Here is a 21,523-nt window from a genome sequence, read left to right as displayed (position 1 = left end):
ACAGGTAACTCATTTTCTTCATATGAGTTTCCATTGTGGGTATTTTTACAAATAACTATAGATTACTTTTATAATCAGGAAAAAAACAGCCAAATTAACTTTCTTTGGGAACCATTAAATAGGGCAAAGCTTGGTACCAGGTTTTCTGAGGAAATCATGAACTGTGTGTTAGATAGACGTCTAATGAAATTGAAAAGAGTTACAAAATAACTGCCTCTAATCATGATTACCTGCCATGCAGATAAAAATGCCTTACTTTTTGACAGATATTTCATAATTATTTTCAGTTTACTATTCTGATTAAATTCAAGTCACCAGATAGTGACAAAAACTACATTATTCTCTTGAATCTGTATAGCCCATCTGGTCTATTTGTTCAGAGTAATGAAAATGTAAGGTTATACTAACTGCTTAGTTATAATATTTATATATTTGACCCCATAACAGCAGCTCTTATTCACATATTTTAAACTAGAGGTTTCTGGTTCCTGACCAATTTCCATTTTTTTCTGTCCTAATGATCAATATATATCCACAAATATTAATATTTGTTTTTACTCCTACCACGTTTAGGAGAAAATTCTAATTCTTCTAGTTTAAATTCTAATTCTCTTAGTTTAAGTTAAAATGTCTTAAGAATATTTATAATCTTTATAAGAAAAATGCTTATGTTAATTTAACTTTAATTTTTCTTCCGGCTTCCCTGGGCAACTTTGATCAGTATATGATCATCTAAACCTAAGAATTTTTTCATACATTGTTTTCATCAGTTACATTTTCTTCTTTCTGATGGACAAAGATGTACACACATACATACAATGGAATATCACTTGGCAATCAAAAAGAATGAAATCTTGGGGTGCCTGCGTGGCTTAGTCAGTTAAGTTTCTGACTTTAGCTCAGATCATGATCTCACAGTTCATGAGTTTGTGCCCCATATTGGGCTATGTGCTGACAGCTCAGGGCCTGGAGCCTACTTTGGATTCTGTGTCTCCCTCTCTCTCTCTCTGCCCCTCCCCAACTCATGCTTTCTCTCTCTCTCTCGCTCTTGCTCTCAAAAATAAATAAACATTTAAAAAAATTTTTTAAAAGAATGAAATCTTGCCATTTGCAACAACATGGATAGAACTAGAGTATATTATGCTAAGCAAAATAAGTCAGTTAGAGAAAGACAAATACCATATGATTTCACTTATATGTGGAATTTAAGAAACAAAACAGATGAACATAGGGGAAGGGAAGGAAAAATAAGATAAAATCAGAGAGGGAGGCAAACCATAAGAGACTATTCAATACAGAGAAAAGACTGAGGGTTGCTGGAAAGGAGGTGGGAGAGAGGATGGGCTAAATGGGTGACGGGCATTAATGAGGGCACTTGTTGGGATAAATACTGGGTGTTATATGTAAGTGATAAATCACTAAATTCTACTCCTTAAACCAACACTACACTGTGTGTTAACTAACTTGAATTAAAATTTTAAAAACAAAAAACAAAAACAAAACAAATACATTTTCTTCCTTCTGTATGTTAATGTCTATTCATCAAGGCAGGGTATCAGTTTTGCCTTTTTCAGGATACTGCGCAAGATGTACATTTCAAAATTAGAGTGTGAAAGCAAGGATGTTTAGAATAAAATTTACATATCCAGGGTATAAGTAAATTAAACCCTTGAAATTTAATTCAGCAAATACTTATCAAATCCCTACCACTGGTACAGGTTCTTGAATCAACTGCCTGGGATGAAATCTCAGTTCTGCCACTTACTAACTGTAATCTTGGTAGGCAACTTAATCTCTTTGTGTCTTGTTTCCTCGAATCTGCAAAGTGATGATAGTAACAGTACTTATATCACAGGAATGCTATAAGGATTAAATGGAATATTACATGTAGAGGGTTTAAAATACCATCTACCCCACAGGAAGTACTCAGTAATTGCTATTAAAGTAATCATGGGGGGAGGGAGGAGAAACATAGCTCTATATGAAGATATTCCCCTTATCTCAGCTTTACCTGGAATAGTAGTCTAACAACCACCCCCCTCCAAAAGTAATTCTTTAGCATTCTGTCGGGGTGAGGGGAAGAAAGGGAAGAACAGTGATCTGGTTGCACACGAGAGAGAGAAGGGAACCACAGGTTAAATCAGTTTGTCTTTTATAGGCTTCTCCCACCACGGCTAAGGTTTCAGCTTTCTCTTGTTGGCTAAGTCAGTTACCATTCATGAATCTGTTTCCAGCTTCCAAAAGTGTCTTGAGTTCTCTTTTCTGCTGTCATCTCCCCCCTAATTCTTTTGGTCCATGAGGGTTTATGCTTTTACAAATGCCTTTTCTGTCATTTTAGTGGGGTTTCAAGAGGGAGCAGAGCTGAATGTATTTAATTTATCCTGGTTAACTGAAAGTCTTAAATTCAATTGCTCTGTTATTCCTGACCTCAAAAAACAAGGACAATAATCATTTCTTTTAAAAGAAAATCTTTTAACTTTTTTCAAAAGCCAGTTATTTTCTCATTTGAAAAATGTTGCTTCCAACAGTATATGACATTTTCCAAAAGCACTGTAAGTAAAACCTTTCAGCTTTCATTAAAATAATTGACAAATTAGAACTTAACTTCAGGGCCTGCAAGTAATTTTGCACAGTTTTGATGGTTATTTGTGCTTTGAGTCTTTTGAAAAGTAAACTTTGAGAAATATGTATGTTTAAAACACTACAGGACAATCTGTATGTCACATGTTTTCTCTCTAGTGTTTATTTAAAAAGGTAATCATACTTCATGTATCTACTCAGGCACGCTAACCAGTGGGTATATAACATTCTTATTAATTGATGGTGACTGTATTTTCATACGTTGAATGACTGGCTGTAACAGGGATCTCTAGGGATCTAGAGATCTACATTCTCATCTTTTTAAGCCGTACCTTCAGTCACCAAGGAATTCGTTAAAATCGTGACACCTTGACAGTCAGAGTTCAATAGCATCCTGAGATCTAACTTTACCATTCTACAAAAACGGTTGACTAGGAGCTAAAGAGAAAAAGGAAGAAGAAGACCAATAGTTATTAAGAACCTGTTATGTCCAAGTCCTATTCTGGGTACTTTATATATATTACCTAATATAATTCTCAAAATAGTCTGACAAGATACGGATCATGCTTTCATTTCATGAATAAGAAAAACGAGGTACAGAATCCTTAGGAAATTCGGGACTGATAGAGAGAAAGACCCAAGTAATATATAATGTAATTCATGTCTCAGGTGTCATTTACAAAATGAGCTACAGAAGTATGCAGCAGACATTCAGTTGTCCACATCATTTTAGACTCCCGGTATTAGACCTAATGAAGACATAAAACTCTGTATTTGAATTTTTAACAATGCTCTTTACGTTTTTTTTTTTTTTTTCAGAGATACAGCATTTTTTCTCAAAGTAAGATATTAGAAACTTTTTCTAAATAATTTGCTTTTTAAAAATTGTTTAAAAATACTGCTTTTCCCTCTATAATGTACTTTGCTCCCCCATATAGTCAATGTTTTGCCGCTTTAACTTGAACTGATATTCGCTAAAAGCTGTGAATCACTGTTAAATGACCAGTCTTTGTGGAAAGAAGGGAGAAGACACCTGGAGGAAGGCATGAACCTGGACTACAAGCACAGTGTTGGCCACTGGAAGTCATGTTTAACTCATGAAAGTTCTGAAGACATCACTATGAAAAAGATAAATGACACTCAAAGAGTACAGAGAAATCCAAATCTCAAAAAGCTCTCCATACATTATCCCCAAGGTTGATAGCTAAAGTGGTATATCACAAAAATTAAAAAACAAGACTAAAAACAACTGTTTTGGCTGGAAGAGTCTCAAAGGGAAATCTTTGAATGAAATGAGTTACATTTGTAAGTGATAATAAATGATAAGTAACTATGTAATGAAATGTTTTTCCAAAGCAGTTATGTGACACTAAAATCACACAAGAAATGACAATTTTGTCATAAAACAAGATGGGAAATAAGGACAAAATACTATACACTAAAAATATTTCAAAGCATTATTCTTTTTAAAATCTCCAAAATCTGCAATATCAACTCTATTTATGGAAGTCTGAGTTGTTCTAATGGTATAAATGAGAAAGATGAGGTAAACATTAAGAACTCCCCTTCATAAGCATCTGGAGGACTCAGTCGGTTAGGCCTCCAACTCTTGTTTTCAGCCCAGGTCATGATCTTGCTGTTTCACGGGTTCGAGCCCTGCATTGGGCTCTGTGCTGGCACCACAGAGCCTGCTTGGGATTCTCGCTCTCTCCCTCTCTCTGCCCCTCCCTTCCTCACACTGTCTGTCTCAAAATAAATAAATAAACAAAAAAAACCTCTTCTTCATAAAATTCTTCCTTCACACCAATAGATTCTCTTAGTATACATACTTAGAGGTAATTCTGAAACTGAGAGTAACTAGTGCTTTTCTTTTCAGTGGTTATGACAGCTTCATAAGAATGTACGAAAAACAGGGAGATAAAAAAACCCTCCTTAAAAAAATTACTACAGAATGTAGTTAACAAATAGTATGAGATTTTGGCCTGAACTAGTTTACATGAGATGTGAGAGAAGAAGGATCAAAGCCGCATTATGGAAATTAAATAGAAAATACTATGAAAAGCAAATTTTTAAATCTCAGAAATTACCTATAAATTATAAGGCACAGCATATAGGATCCAATAGTGAGGAATGACTTCTGTGAGACTTCAAGCAACTTCGAGGTACCCAGGGACTCAAGTGCCAGCCCTCCCACAAAACACTCTGCTTATTCCGCTTTATTTTCCTTGTGGTACTTATCATTACCTGAAATTAGCTTGAAAAGATTCAAAACGTTTTGAGAAATAACGATCTCAAAAGAGACTTTCAATGTGACTGCTTTGACAAAGAAGAGCCCTTGTTAGGCTGTTTAGTAAAATAACAGCATCATTACTCTGCAATCCCAACAGATCATAGTGGTTTCCTAAATTCCACACCTCCCAGAGGTCCTGACTAGGAGTACCTACCCTGACCCTCTTAGCTTTCCCTAACTCTTGCCTATTCTGGCCACTATACAAGGAAGCATCTAGTTATAAATTATCTTAAAGATTATTCTCTTCTTTACAAACTACTTATAGGTTTAAATTTCTTTTGTCTCATTCTCAATGAGGTACTCCAAAATACCAGGTGAATGTTCTCGATCTAAACAGCTAGCTAGCTAGAGATACAGAGATATGGAGAAAAGCACAAAAGGATACATGACAGATAATTTAAGAGCCTTATGGGGTAGAGATAGAAAAATGAGAGCAAAGAAGTTATTAATAAAAAAATAATAAATTTTTTTGAAAAGTATGTGTTTCATGTGTGTAAAATTATGATCCCATTTAAATAAAGAAATTAGAGCTATCTCTATTTGCTAACAAGGTTTGAATTTGCAAAAAGCAAATTAGAGCTACATCTATTCACTTACAAGGTTGCCCATGCAATGCTTACAAGTAAAAAAAGCAAATTGCAAATTCTCTCTATATATAAAAATGAAATCTTTTAATGAATGTTTATACACACAAATAAAGGGAAAGATGAAACAGGATATACATCAAACTGAGCTTAACATGGGTTATCTGATGCTGACTGGAGATTTAAAGGTGTGTAGTGCACTGGAGTTAAGCCACTACTAGTGATTTGGCTTCCTGTATTCTCTTTTATACCTGTTCTTTTCCGCACTGGGAGCTTCAGCTGTCCAGAAACTTATCTCCCAATGTCATTACTAGTTCTTGCCTTAGCCTTCTCTGATCCACACCAACCATTCAGTAGGATGGCTGGGAGTGTGGGCACCAATCAGCCACAGAGCTGGAGAAATGTCTCTGCAATATCTCTTAGGCTTGAGGCTTTCCTGGTAAGGGGTTGTAGTACATGGCCATTTTCCCAAAAGGCACAGCCCTAGAATCTGGGCAGGGGTTGCAGGCCAAAGGAGAAGTAAGAGGCAATAAGGTGGAGAGTAGGTCAGGCTGCTGCTGACAGTACCCTACTGGCAAACAAAACAACTTCAAATACTATTCCTTCCCATCACCTGTGTCTACAGAAGGCAAAAATAAATAAATATCATGGTCCCCATTTTTCTGCCAAAGGCTTAGTTTATAAATAGTGATTGCAATTAAGTAAATACAGCATGTTCTTTTAGTAAAGAGTCTAGTATATTGTAGATTCTTAGTAGATATTAAAGAATAGCAATACCGCTTTGAGAAAAATATGTCCAAAGAATTTGGTATGTGTTTTTGTATGAACAGAAGTCATTAAATATTCATGAGACCATACAATGCTGGAATATTTTAAAAGTCAGAAATTAAACTTGAAAAGTAATTTTTTAATTAAAAAAAAAAAGAAATTGTACTTGAAAGCCATGCAGTTTTTAAATTTTTTTTTTTAACGTTTATTTATTTTTGAGACAGAGAGAGAGCATGAACGGGGGAGGGGCAGAGAGAGGGAGACACAGAATCCGAAACAGGCTCCAGACTCTGAGCTGTCAGCACAGAGCCCGATGTGGGGCTCGAACTCACGGACCGCGAGATCATTACCTGAGCCAAAGTCGGACGCTTAACCGACTGAGCCACCCAGGCGCCCCAGCCATGCAGTTTTTTAAAAAGCCACCTATGTTAATACAGACTATATATTTATACATCATTAAAGATATACCAAAATTTACCTCAATATATTTCTCCCGTATCCTTTCTCTATCTCTCATTGTAGCTTCATATAAATAGAATAGCTTCTTTATGTGCTATTTTTAAATGTCTTCTTAGAAATAAATTGAAAACCTTGTTTCTTACCTTTCCAGAATACATTCATTCACCCATTCATTCAACAAATCATAATTGAAGATCTACTGTATACTAGGTATTGTTCTTTGCTCTGGGAATACAGCAGGGAGCAAAGTAGACAATAATCCTTTCCTTTGTGGAGCCAATATCCTACTGGAGGCAAACAGCCAACAAATAAGCATGTAAAAGATACAGTAGAGTGTGTCAGATGGTGATCAGCATGATGGAAGAAAATAAGAGGGATAGAGAGCACCACTGGTGGGAAAAAGGCTGCAATTTTACGTAGGGTGGAGTCAAGGAAGGCCTTGCTGAGACGAGAAAATGTGAGCAAAGGACTAAAAGACGTGAAGAGGGAAAGCCACACGAACATGTAGGAGAAGCATGTTGAAGGCTGAGAGGGCTTCTGCAGACGCTGAAACCAAGTCAGGGAGCGTGCTGTTAACTGTTCAATGTCACCATGCACTATTCTGCACCTCCCTCACCTTACTCCAACCATGTGCTGGCCTTCTTGCTGCTGCTCAGATACATGCCGATGAGTGGGGGCTGAGGGACCACGGAGGCAGTGCAGACCTGTAGAAGCTCCTCTGAAAAGCCCTTCTTCCCAAACTGGCAGGCCGTTATCACACGACTGAAAGGGATGCTGGGCAAACAAACACTCTTCCTGAGCACCACTGTCCAACAGAACTTTCTGTACTGATGGGGATGTTCTTTATCTGCGCTGTTCAATGAGCAGCACATGACTAGACACACATGGCTACCTGGCATTTGAGAAGTGCTATGTGACTAAGGAACTGAAATTTTAATTGTAAATTTTACCTTATTTAAATTAAAATAGTCAAATGTGGCTAGTGGCTACCATACCGGCCAACATAATTCTAGAGGTAGGTCTTGAGAACACAGGAATTGCTCACTAACAGATACTTCTAAAAGAAGAAATATTTCATTTAATTTGCTAAAATTCCAGTTAGTCTAATGAGAATTCAATGAATAAATAGGGCAATTGTGATAGCTTTACTTAATTGTCCCAAAACACACACATGTATTAACCACTATTTACCATGTAATTCTCTGGCTACTGCATGGAAAAACTATTGCTAGTAGGTTTTTTTTACCTCAGCTTTAGTGTTTCCCTGTGGGTAATTTATTATTGCTTGATAATTAAGGAATTTTGTAAAATTCTGTGGTTTTTAAAGTATTTACTTATTTTGGCAAGAGTGTAAGCAGGGGAGGGGCAGAGAGGGAAACACAAGATCCAACCAGGGCTCTGCACTGATAGTGCTGACAGCAGAGAGCCTGATGTGGGGCTTGAACTCATGAACCGTGAGATCATGATCTGAGTTGAAATCTGACACTCAACTGACTGAGACACTCAGGTGTCCCAGTAAAATTCTGTTCTTTTCTTTCTTTCTTTTTTTTTTATTTTTTAGTGTTTATTCATTTTTGAGACAGAGACAGCATGAGCAGGGGAGGGGCGGAGAAAGGGAGACACAGAATCTGAAGTAGGTTCCAGGCTCCAAGCTGTCAGCACAGAGCCTGACGTGGGGCTTGAACTCATGAACCACGAGATCATGACCTGAGTTGAAGATGGACGCTCAACCAACTGAGCCACCCAGGCACCCCTAAAATTCTGTTCTTAAATCAAGTTGTGTTTCCTGCTAGCAAGTTTTTTCTTCTCAATTTGATTTGTCTTTAGGTGAGATATATTTACATGCTAATGTAAAAATATGAATAAATATAACAAAGGGGATGTAGTATCATAAGCTATAATACCTTCATGTACTCTTTAATTGTAACAAAATAGAATCAAAGACTACAATTAAGCAAAATACCTTAAAAGATTTGGGGGGGGGGGGGTCATAAATTGACATTTAAATAGCTTTGCTTTTTACAAAAATGGAAACAAAAGATATTATTTATTTCACATGATATGCAAGGCCAATCTTTAAAAACTATCCATGGGACTCCTGGGTGGCTCAGTCGGTTAAGCATCTGACCTTGGCTCAGGGTATGATCTCACAGTCCGTGTGTTCGAGCCCTGTGTCGGGCTCTGTGCTGACAGCTCAGAGCCTGGAGCCTGCTTCGGATTCTGTGTCTCCTTCTCTCTCTGCCCCTCCCCTGCTTGCACTCTGTCCCTCTTTCTCAAAAAATAAAACAGCATTAAAAAAAATTTTTTTAAACTATCCTCAACTTTATTAAAATATATGGGTTCTAAGAGAAAGGCACACATATATGCATATGTTTAGTATGCATTACACTAAACACACCACTGTTAAAGCTACACAAAAAAAACCTTACGTCTGAGAACTTCTGTTTAATCCAACAGCACCCAGAGACGATGAAAGCCAGTTACTAAAAAATTTATTGCTTGGTTAAAACTCAGTTTACAATTCAAAGGATTTCTAAAATCTCTGTGCTGTTATGAAGCTTTATGGGGTTTACAATGGAGATGAAAACAGAAATAAAAAGATCTGACAAACAGAAAATGCCAAAGATATTTCTAGCATTATCAACATGGATTCTTTTTTCCCTATCATTACTTTTTACCTTATTCCAAGACAACTAAATTTAACTCATCTGCCTAAAAAAGACAACTATGTTTCCTAGGATCCCTTTCAAAATGTAAATGTCTGATGGGCAATTTTGTTTGAACGAATATTATTTTTATAATTTTTAAAAGAGCTACAATATAAATTCCCCAGGGCAGGAATTTTTTTATGATCTGCTATGCCCAGTGCCTACAATAGTGCCTACCATATAGTAGATACTTAATATATACTTATTGAATTAATAATTTTATCAGAATCTTTTATTAAAACAAATATAACCAAATAGTATTATAATATTAGTGTAGATTTTCATTTTAACACTTATCAAAAAATCTTGTTTTACCATCTCTACATACAACAAAATCCTTTCTAAAGCTTATTGGTAATTCTCAGAATCAGCCAAAGACTTTCACATATTTCATAGAATTTTTTACACAGAATTCTGTGATCCCTTTCAATTCCAAAATTTATTTATTCTAATAATGATCTGAAACTGTAAAGGAATATCTGAAATCTATTTAAATAGAATGTCATGGAATCTTAAAAACAAAATATTATTTAAATTACTACAAAAATAATTGCAAATCCACTGATGGGCCATCCCAGACATTTCCTGGTTTTCTTAAATCTTTTATATAGTATTTTCTAGTTCTCTGCTTGGTCTTGTTTTATATTACTGTCAAATCCTTCACTTTTAAAATCAAGTACACTGAGACACCAAATAGTAAAACTGCACTATGCTTTTTACATTTTATACCAAAAGATCTACTTTATTTTAAAAGCAAAATCTAATACACATTGGAAAATACTGAGCTGGAATGTTTGCTGAAATGCTGTTTACTGCAAATGTCCCAATGTTTTATCAACTAACACTGAAGTTTAAATTAGGGCTAAACTCAGGAAACTGACCTTCATAATATTTTAACATGATGTTTGTCTTTATAAGGTAGTTTTCTTCTAAGAAGAGCGGACTTAAATGTCCTAGACTTACAATCAAATTTCGGTCCCAGATCTGTATGCTTCCATTCTGGCAGGCAGCTGCTATAAGGTTTCCATCTCTACTATATGTGCACGTTGTGGGAATTACTTTTTTACCCTGCACCGTCCGTGGTTTAAACACACTTCTTTGCTTCCTTGGATTTTCAACTTCCCATGTCCTCACAGTCCTAAAAACAATAAAGAGATTTTCATTTATAAAAAAGAAAGGAGTTTAAAATTCAGAAGAGCTCATAAAGACCACTTCACCTTGTAAGCATATAAATCTAATAATTATTTTAAAATAAAAGGAACACTGTAAAACAGTCTCCATTTATAAATGAGGTTACTCACTGAAATAAAGTGAACCATCTGAATCATACTGTCTTCAAATCAAACAGCAAGTAGCAAATTCTACTTCGAAGCTATCAGAGTTATAAGTTCTAACCCTCTACAACAGTGGCCTCCAAACAACTCTAACTCTACACTCTGACCGTAAAACTGTTGAATGTACACCCCCTATATACACACATTAATTTCTCAATTACTTACATGTGTTAATGTACCGTTATATAACACATTCCAGAAAACACACTGAAAAAATAAGTCACTGAAAAAAGAATGATGTCCCTCTCTAGGGCCCAGGAAAAGATATCATGCCTCTGAGGGAGAAGCAGAAACAAAATTGTTTGCCCTGGGTTTTCAACAAGTAACGAGAAACAGCAGTCCAAGGCTGGGGGAGGTATGGAGTACCCTTCTGCTCAAAGTCCTAGGCAAAGAAGCACTGCCACTAAGGAAGACTAAAACAAAATCTTTATGACCCAGAGAGAGAGGGGGAAAAAAAAATCCCATAAAATACAGAACAACAAAGATGAGTTCAGCAACTACTTGGCAGAAACTATCCAAGCCATAGCACTATGGAACACATCTCTAAATTTCTAGAAGAAAAAAAAAAGTCAATCTAATATTCTACAGGCCGTGAAAATATATTTCACAAATAAGGTAAAATAAAGACGTTTTCATGAGTGAAAACTAAGGCAATTCATTTCCTTCAAATATATATTACAAGAAATGTTAAAGGAAGTTCTTCAGGAAGAACAACTATGAGACAAATGGAAATGTGTGTCTATACAAAGGAAGAGTGCCACAAATGGTAAAAATGAATAAAAATGTAAAAGATATTTTTAAAAATGTTTAAACTCTTTAAAAGATAAATGACTGAGGTAAAACAATGTATTGCAAGGTTTATAGCATATGTTTAAGTAAAATATAGGTCGACAATAGCAGAAAGGTTGGAAAGAAGATATGGTACTACACTTGCAATGTATAGTATTATTTGAAGAGACACTTTGATACATTAAAGATATATATTACAAAGTCTAGAGCAATTGCTAACATATTTTTATAATGAATATGTAATAATAGACATAAAATGGAAATGAAACAAAAACAGGAAGAGATAATAAGAACCATGAGATAAATATAAAACAAACAGCAACATGGTAAGTTCAAATCCAATCTCACAAATAATTACATTAATTAGAAACTGCATTAATTATAAATTATCTAAAAACTCCAATTAAAAGATAAAAATGGTCAGATTGGATTAGATAAAAGCAAGACTCAGCAGATTCTATCTTTTAAAAATACACAAAAATGTTTAAATATGAAGACTTAGATAGGTTGTAGTAGTAAAAGGATGGGGAAAAATGTGCCTGGGGAACATAACCAAAAGAAAGACGGAATAACTATATTAATGTCCAATAAAGTATCAAAACAAGGAATAAAACTAGAGAGAAAGAGGAAAATTTCCCAATGATAAAGAGTCAATTGATCAAGAAAATATAACAATTCTAAATGCTTATGCCGCTAATAACAGTTTCAAAATATGAAAGCAAACTTGACAGAAATAAAAGTAAATATAGCAAATCCATATTCATAGTTGTATACCTCAACATTCCTCTCTCAGTGACTGATAGAACCAGCAGACTCTTCCTTGCTTCCCCAAAAATCAGTAAGGATTCAGAAGACCTCAAAACCAATGCCAAACAAGTTGAGCTAACTGACATTTATATAACACTTCACCCAACAACAAATGAATGTGCATTCTTTTCAGGTGCACACTGAACACACTCTGGGCCATAAAACAAATATAAACACACTAAAAATGACCAAAATCATAAAAAAGTATGTACACCATCAAAAATAAAATTATATAAGCAATCAATAACAGAAATGTATCTGAAAATATATCTTTTCCAAAACATTTAGAAATTAAGAAATACAATTGTAAATAATCCATGGGTCAAAGAAAAAAATCACAAGGGATAGTAGAAAAACTGAATCTAATAAATATGAAAATACAATATATCAAAATTCATGGTGGGGCGCCTGGGTGGCTCAGTCGATTGAGCATCCAACTTCAGCTCAGGTCACGAACTCACGAATCGTGAGTTCGAGCCCTGCATCGGACTCTGTGTTGACAGCTCAGAGCCTGGAGTCTGCTTTGGATCCTGTGTCTCCTTCTCTCTCTGTTGCTCCCTTGCTTTCTCTCTCCCTCTCTCTCTCAAAAATGAAGGTTAAAAACAAAATTAAAAAAAAAATTCATGGTATTCAGCTAAAATATAACACAGAAGAAAAATATAGTATTAACTGTACTATACATTAAGTATTAACTGTAATATTAAATATTAAATATATAATATAATATAACGGTAATATTAAATATTAAATATATACTATAATATAACTGTAATATTAAATATATAATATAAATATATATTAACTGTAATATTAAATATAGTATTAATTGTACTATACATTAACTGTTCTAAACATTAAGAAAAAAGAAAGGCCTCAAAATAATGATCTAAGATTCAACCTTCAGAAACTTGAAAAAAGAGAGAAAATTAAATCTAAAGCAAATAAAAGGAAGGAGATAATAAAAATGAAAGTACAAATGAATAAAATAGAAAACAGAGAAATCAAAAGCTGGTTCCTTGAGATGATCAATAAAATGAATAAACCTTAAGCTGGATTAATGAAAAAAACACAAAAATTGGAGACAATATCAAACATCAATATTTTGAATGAAAGAGAAGATATCACCATAAAGCTCAACAACATTAAAAGGACAATAAGGGAATTTCATGAATGAATTTATATACATACATTTGATAATTTAGATGGACAAATTTTCTTGAAAGACACTAACTACCAAAGTTCACTCAATTAAGAAATAAATAACTGGAATATTCCTCTATGATTAAAAAGCTGAATACATAGTTAAAAATCTTCCCACCAAGAAAACTCTAGATGGCTTCGCTATTGACTTCTACCAAACATTTAAGAAAGAAGTAATACCAACTCTATACAAACTCTTCCAGAACACAGAACAGGAAACACTTCCCAACACTCATTCAATAAGGCCCGCACTACACTGATGCCAAAACCAAAGTCACTACAAGAAAACTATGGTTCTGGGGTGCCTGGGGTGGCTCAGTCAGTTAAGCCTCCGACTCCAGTTCAGGTCATGATCTCACAGTTCGTGAGTTCGAGCCCCGCGTAGGGCTCTGTGCTGACAGCTCAGAGCCCGAGCCTGCTCCCTCTGCCCCTCCCCCACTTGTGCTCTCTCTCTCAAAAATAATAAATAAACATTAAAAACTATTAAAAAAAAAAAAGAAGAAGAAGAAAACTATCGTTCCATATTCCAATAAACATAAGACACAAAAATCCTTAACAAAGTATCAGTAAACTCAAAGTAGCAGTGTATAAACATAATAATGTACCATGATTAAGTGGTATTTAAACCAGGAATGCAAAGAATTGAAAGGAATGAAAATTAAACAATATAATGTACCATAAAAGATATATGATCATCTCAATCCATGCAAAATAAACCATTTGACAAAAAAATCCAACATTCATTCATAATAAAAACTCTCCACATACTAGGAAGAGGATGGAACTTCCTCAGCCTGATTGAGGACATCTATGAAAAACTTACAAGTAATATACACAGTAGTGAAGAATGGCTGAATGCTTTCCTCTTATGGTTGAGAACAAAGCAATGATATCAAACTCTCACCATGTCTTTATACTGGAGTTGCCAGCTAGGGCAATAAGGTGAATAAAAGAAATTAAAGGCTTATAGACTAGAAAGAAGAAATAAAACTATCTTTATTAAGAAACCACATGATCATATACATAGAAAAACCCAAGAATCTATAAAAATGCTACTAGAACTAATAGTGAGTTTAGCAAAGTCACAGGATACTAGGTCAATAATCAGTTTTATTTCCATTGAGTAGCAAAAATTAGATGTAAGAGATTATGAAAATAATACCATTGATAATAGTATGAATACACATAGAACCTGACAAAATATGTGTAGCTTCTGTACACTGAAAACCATAAAATGTTTCTGACAGAAATTAAAGAAGATCTACATATATGAGAAGACATATTGTATTCATGGATCAGTAGAGTCGATACTGTTGATTTCAATTCTCCCCTAATCTTTAGATTCAACACAAGTTCAAAGTTCTAGCAGAGTTTTTTTGAGATAGAAACTGGGTAGGATAATTCTAAAGCTTATATGGAAATGCAAACAACTTGGAACAGCCTGTAAAATTTTGAAAAAAGAACAAAACTAGGAAATTCACTCTACCCGGGTTTCCATATTATAACATCCCACATTATAACACCAACCATATAAGTTGTAATTACACATATTAACATCTATTCCTTCTACAAGAAGAGCTACTTGGGAGCAAGCTCGCTCTCTCCGTCTTTCGATCTTTTTAAATTTTTGTATGCCTAGGGTCTGCACCATCTCTTGAACATAATAGGATCAGAACACATATTGGGTCCTCAATAAATGTTTGTTGAAGAATAAAAGAAATTCACTGCCTATCTAGGCATTTTAGACATCAACTTTATTGAGGTATAACCAATATACAATAAATACAATTCATTTTTAAGTGTATAGATTTCAAATAGGCAGCATTTTTTGTCAAATATTTATGATTTATGCCAAATTAGAGTCTGAGGTTTTTTAAAAATAACTTTTGTATATCCTTCCCCTAAGATTTGCTTGGGAACTTAATTGATTGCTTAACATTACCAAACCCTAGTTTACAGAGCTGTCAAACCCAGTGCCTGACCTAAGATTCAACTGACTACATTCTAGGAATTAATGACTAGCAAAATGTAAGTTCAAGTAGGAGTTTGGAAACAGTACACACAGAAACATCAGAAAGGCACCTTGGAATTCCAGGATTTAAAGCAACCTATTGGGGAGCCAGGAGACTAGAAGCCATCAACAGTGTGACAGGCACTGCTAGCAGCATACTCCAGTATCCATTCTCTTTTCTTCTCAGTTAAAGTCTGTATTTCCCAGCCTCTCTTGCAGCTAGATGTGATGAAATGTAGAAACAAAGCTTTGACCACTGCAGTGTAAATGGAAGGGTAGCATAGGACTTTGGGAAAGTCTCAAAAAGAAGGTTGCAGACCTTTCTTCAACTCTTCTTGTTTACTCCTTCCTCTGCCAGCAATCTGGACATGATGCTGGGCTCAAGCAGCAGCTTATCAGGGCAACAAAATAGCAGGCACCCTGGTCCTTGATGACACCAGAGCCATGAAACCAATTCTAGAGTACCTATGTCTACTATGTCTAGACTTGTGTTTCCGAGAGAGCAAGAGAGAGAAAGAAAGATAAAGTTTACTGGGGTATAATATGCTCACAATGAAATTCATCTGTTTAAACATACAGTTCTGTGAGTTTTGACAAATGCATAATTTTTTTAAATGTTTATTTTTGAGAGAGAGCCGGGGAGGGGCGAAGAGAGGGAGACAGAGGATCTGAAGCAAGCTCTGTGCTGAGAGCAGAGAGACCAATGTGGGGCTTGAACTCATGAACCCCAGGATCATGACCTGAGCCAAAGTCAGATGCTTAACCAACTAACCCACCCGGGTGCCCCAATAAATGCACAGTTCTATCACTCCTAAAACTCACCCTTGTGTTGCCTCTTTATAGACCATCCCTTCCTCTCCCAGCTTTAACCCTTGGCAACTACTGACCTGTTTTGCTTTTTCCACTATTATATAATGGGAATCACACTGCATGTAACCTCTGAGTCTGGCTTTCCTAATTTAGCATAATGTATTTGAGTTTTATATACATCTCAGTAGGGGAGCCCAGGTGGCTCAGTTGCTTAGGCATCTGACTCTTGGTTTCGGCTCAGGTCATGATGTCACGATTCATGGCATCAAGCCACATGATGGACTCTGTGCTGACAGCGTGCCGAATCCCAGCAGGCTTGGGATTCTTTCTCTCTCCATCTCTACCCCTCCCCCATTTGCATGGCCTCTGTTTTTCTCAAAATAAATAAACATATATATATATATATATATATATATATATATATATATACACACACACACACACACACACACACACACATATATATATCATATATTTTTATATATTAAATCTATATAGTATATTCTATATATATAATGTATGTATATATATCTCAGTAGTCCATTCCTTTTTGCTAATGAATAACACTCCACTATATGGATATACCACATTTTGTTTATTCATTTACCTAATAAAGGTTATTGGGTTGTTTCCAGTTTGAGGTGATTATGAATAAAGCCTCTGTAAGTATTCATGCATCGTTTTTTATTGTTTCTTTGTTTTTGTTTTGTAAAAATAAGTTTTCATATCTCCTGGCTAAATACAATACCTAGAAATGCGATTGTTGATCATATGTAAGTATATGTTTAACTGTGTAAGAAACTGCTAAGCTGTTTTTCAAAGTGGCTGTTTCATTTTGGATTCCCACCAGCAGTATATGAGACCTCTAACTGCCCCATACAAAAATATGATCAGTTGGTTTTTATAAGACATTCCAATAGGTGGGGCTTGGTATTTTGATTTTAATTTACATTCCCTATATGATTAATGATATTGAGGATCTTTCACTGTATTATTTGCCATCCATTTCTCTTCTTTGGTGAAGTGTCTCTAAATCTTTGGCCCATTTAAAATTTTTGTTGTTTATTTCCTTATTATTGTATTTTGAGAGCTATGTTTTCTTCTAGAAATTTTATACTTTAAAGTTTTACAACTAGGTCTATGATCTATTAAAATTACTTTTTATACCTGGTACGAAGGTTCATTTATATGTGTCTGTTTGTATATGTATGCACACACACATATATATAAATATGTATACATATATATGGATATCGAATTGTTCCAGCACCATTTATATCTGAGAATTATAAAACCTTACCCCCTACTGAAAGCATTCTGTATAGCTTGACTCTTATCTCATTTCGCTATGCTTCCCATAGTTAACATGGACAAAAAGTTGCGAAATACCTCGTGTGTCTTTTCTTTCTACCCTTGGCTTTGCAACAGTGGAGATAAACTATGATCATTTCTCTTTTTTTATAACTGAACATCTCCAAAAGTCAGATGCTACTTTAAAATCATGATATAAAAGACCCCACACAAGTATAAAATATCATTATCATTATCTGGCTTGTTTAAAAATTTTCAACTCTAAAAACTGGGATAATAATACCAACAATAAAGGGATTAAGTAAGATAAGGGATGTAAATGTGTCTAGGAGAGTACTTGGAACACAGTAGACACTCAATAAATACTAGTTCCTTTCTGCTCTTTCCTCAGACTATAAATAAAATATTAAAGCTAATAAAACCAACAACTAAGTATTTCCATTTGTTTCAGTGGTATATTAACACGTTAAGCTAGTTATCAAAGTAACAATGAAAAAAAAAGCAACTAACCTAACATATAGAAGTGTGAAATACAATTAACATAGCATCTGATAATGACTAATTATACTATGGTTTCATGGCTCTGATTCCCTGAATCTATGCCTTAAAAAAATGGATGCTAATGTGGTAGGCCATTAGGTATCTGTCTAAACATTTTATGCTGAAGAACACATATTTTGAAACTTGGAGTGAGATCTGGTCTTGTAAAATTAAAACTGTGCTTCATAAAAAAGATTTAAAAATAGAAGAAGGATCTGCCTGGGCCTTTCTGGACACGCAATGAAAACACCCAGAAGACAAGAAAAAGACACAGGTGGGGTCATTACATTGCCCCAGGCACAAATGCTTTCTGTCTTAAAATTTTGAATTCTTTCCAGATACAAGTTCTAAACTTTCTGGCATCGACTGCACAAATGCATCACAGCATTTGGCAGAAGTCAAGGGAAGCATTAATTTTGCATGGAAATCACTTAAAAGATCTTGGTTTAATTTTTCTCGAAAGACTACACAAGCAACTTGAGTGATGTAAAAGCCTAAAACTTGCTGGCACTCTTGGCAAAGAACAACCTTCTTTCCAAAAATGCCCAAACATGAAGGTATTGAAATTCCAGAAATGGGAAAAATGTTCTAGATTATATATACACCCACAATAATCTTTACAAACACAAATAATTTACATACACACACAGCAACTACACTAAGAATACAACTGCATTCAGAAGATACGTATTGGGTGCTAATGTTTTATACTTGCAATTATTAAAGTTAAGGCCTAATGAAATCTACAGCTAGACTAAGGGATAAATGCTACAATAAATAACCACTTACATCCTCACATTTACAGCCCACTGATTTTCAACAAAGATGCCAAAACAATTCAGGGAAAAAGAACTGTTTTGAAAAAGTCTTTTCAAAAAATACTGCTGGGCCACCTGGCTGACTCAGTTGGAAGAGCATGCAAGTCTTGATCTCAGTGTCATGAGTTTGAGCCCCACGTTGGGTGTAGAGATTACTTAAATATTTTTTTCTAATGATGCTGAGACAACCGGATATCCATATGTTAAATGGTGAATGTGAAACTTTACCTCACATAATACAAAAATCAACTCAAATTAGATCACAGAGATAAATTTAAAACTCTTAAAACATGATCTTAGATTACAAAATGATTTCTTAGATACCACACCAAAAGCACAAACAATAAAAGGAAGAAAAAAAAAGATCAGTTGGATGGCATTAAAAATGTACGTGCTTCCATGAAAAAATCTCAACATCACTCATCATCAGGGAAATACAAATCAAAACCACAATGAGATACCACCTCACACCTGTCAGAATGGCTAACATTAACAACTCAGGAAACAACAGATGTCAGTGAGGATGCAGAGAAAGAGGATCTCTTTTGCATTGTTGGTGGGAATGCAAACTCGTGCAGCCATTCTGGAAAACAGTATGGAGGTTCCTCAAAAAATTAAAACTAGAACTACCCTACAACCCAGCAACAGCACTATGAGGTATTTATCCAAGGGATACAGGTGTGCTGTTTTGAAGGGACACATGCACCCCCATGTTTATAGCAGCTATTGACAATAGCCAAAGTATGGAAAGAGCCCAAATGTCCATCAATGGAGGAATGGATAAAGAAGATGTGGTGTGTATATATATATGTATATATATGTATATATATACATATATATATACATACAATGTATGTATATATATGTGGTGTGTGTATATATATATGTATACATATACATATATATATACACATATATATATATGTATGTATATATATAAGATGTGGTGTGTATATATATATGTGTGTGTGTATATATATATATATACACACACACACACATACAATGGAGTATTACTCGGCAATCAAAAAGAATGAAATCTGGCCATTTGCAACTACATGGATGGAACTGGAGGGTTATTATGCCAAGCGAAATTAGTCAGAAAGACATATCATACGACTTAACTCATATGAGGACTTTAAGACACAGAACAGATGAACATTAAGGGAAGGGAAGCAAAAATAATATAAAAACGGAGGGGGGGCAAAAAAAGAGACTCTTAAATATGGAGAACAAACAGAGGGTTACTGGAGGGGTTGTGGGAGGGGGGATGGGCTAAATGGGTAACAGGCATTAAGGAATCGACTCCTGGAATCATTGTTGCACTATATGTTAACTAATTTGGATTAAAAAAAAAAAGGTATGTGCTTCAAAAGATACTATAAACAAAGTTTAAAGACAAGCCATAGGTTTGGAAAAAGTACTTATAAACCATATATCTGACAAGGGACTAGTACCCAGGATATTTAAAGAACTTTTACAAGTCAATAAAAAAGATAAGTGACAATTTTTAAATAGGCAAAGATATGAATACATATTTACTAAAGAATATATACAAATGCCCAATAAGCCCATGAAAAGATGCTTGATATTAAGGAAATACAAATCAAAATCACAATGAGATAAAACTTCATACCCACTAGAGAGCTATAATCATAAGACAGACAAGAATAAGTGTTGGTGAGTAAGTAAAGAAACTGGACTCCTCCTATATCACTGGTAGGAATAGAAAATGGTGAGGCCAAATTAGAAAACAATTTGGCAGTTTAATAAAATATTAAACATGGATTTACCACATGACTCAGCAATTCCATTCCTAGGTATCCATGCAAGAAAACTGAAAACATACCCCCATGCAACATGGGGTTCTGTAACATGAATGTTCACAGAAGCAATATTCATAATAGCCAAAAATTGGAAACCCAATGTCCATCAACTGATGAGTGGATAAACAAAATGTGAAATACAATGGAAAACTATTTCACAATAAAAAGTAACAAAGTACTGATACACCCTGCATATGACTTTCTTGAGGCTGTCATAGCAAATTACAAACTGGGTGACTTAAAACAGCAAAAATTTATTCTTTCACAGTCTGGAAGCCAGCAGTCCACTCCTCTGGAGGTTCTGGGAGGAGAACCCTTCCTTGCCTCTTCCAGCTTCTAATGCCTATTAGCATTGCTCAGCTTCACTGACTTATAACCATACCACTCCAACCTCTCCCTCTGTCTTTACATAACCTTCCCCTCTGTGTGTCTTCTGCTTTTCTGTCTCTTAAGGATACTTGTCATTAGATTTAGTGCCCATCTAGATAATCCAGGATGATTTCATCTCAAGATCCTTAACAATTACATCTCTGAAGATCCCTTTTCCAATCAAGATAATATTCACAGGTTCTAGTAATTTGACACAGAAATATCTTTGGCAGGTGGGAGTGAGGGGTGAAGTTTACCATTCAACAAACACGTACTATAATATGGATGAACCTGAAAACACATTATGCTAAGTGAAAGA

At 34.9% G+C, this 21,523-nt stretch overlaps 1 protein-coding gene across 1 annotated transcript in view; it reads right to left on the bottom strand.

The window, feature by feature from the left end:
• Nucleotides 1–21,523, bottom strand: part of WDR70 (WD repeat domain 70) — a 298,457-nt gene that overhangs the window by 102,925 nt on the left and 174,009 nt on the right. Inside the window, exon 10 of the mRNA XM_078445080.1 lies at nt 10,353–10,527. Within this exon, the coding sequence (XP_078301206.1) occupies nt 10,353–10,527 (175 nt within the window). The remainder of the gene's footprint in view (nt 1–10,352; nt 10,528–21,523) is intronic.

This window comes from Panthera onca, chromosome A1, assembly GCF_046562875.1.
Source record: "Panthera onca isolate mPanOnc1 chromosome A1, mPanOnc1 haplotype 2, whole genome shotgun sequence".
In the NCBI taxonomy this organism is placed as follows: domain Eukaryota; kingdom Metazoa; phylum Chordata; class Mammalia; order Carnivora; family Felidae; genus Panthera; species Panthera onca.
The sequence above is the reverse complement of the archived record's forward strand: the minus strand, read 5'-3'. Positions and strand labels throughout refer to the sequence as shown.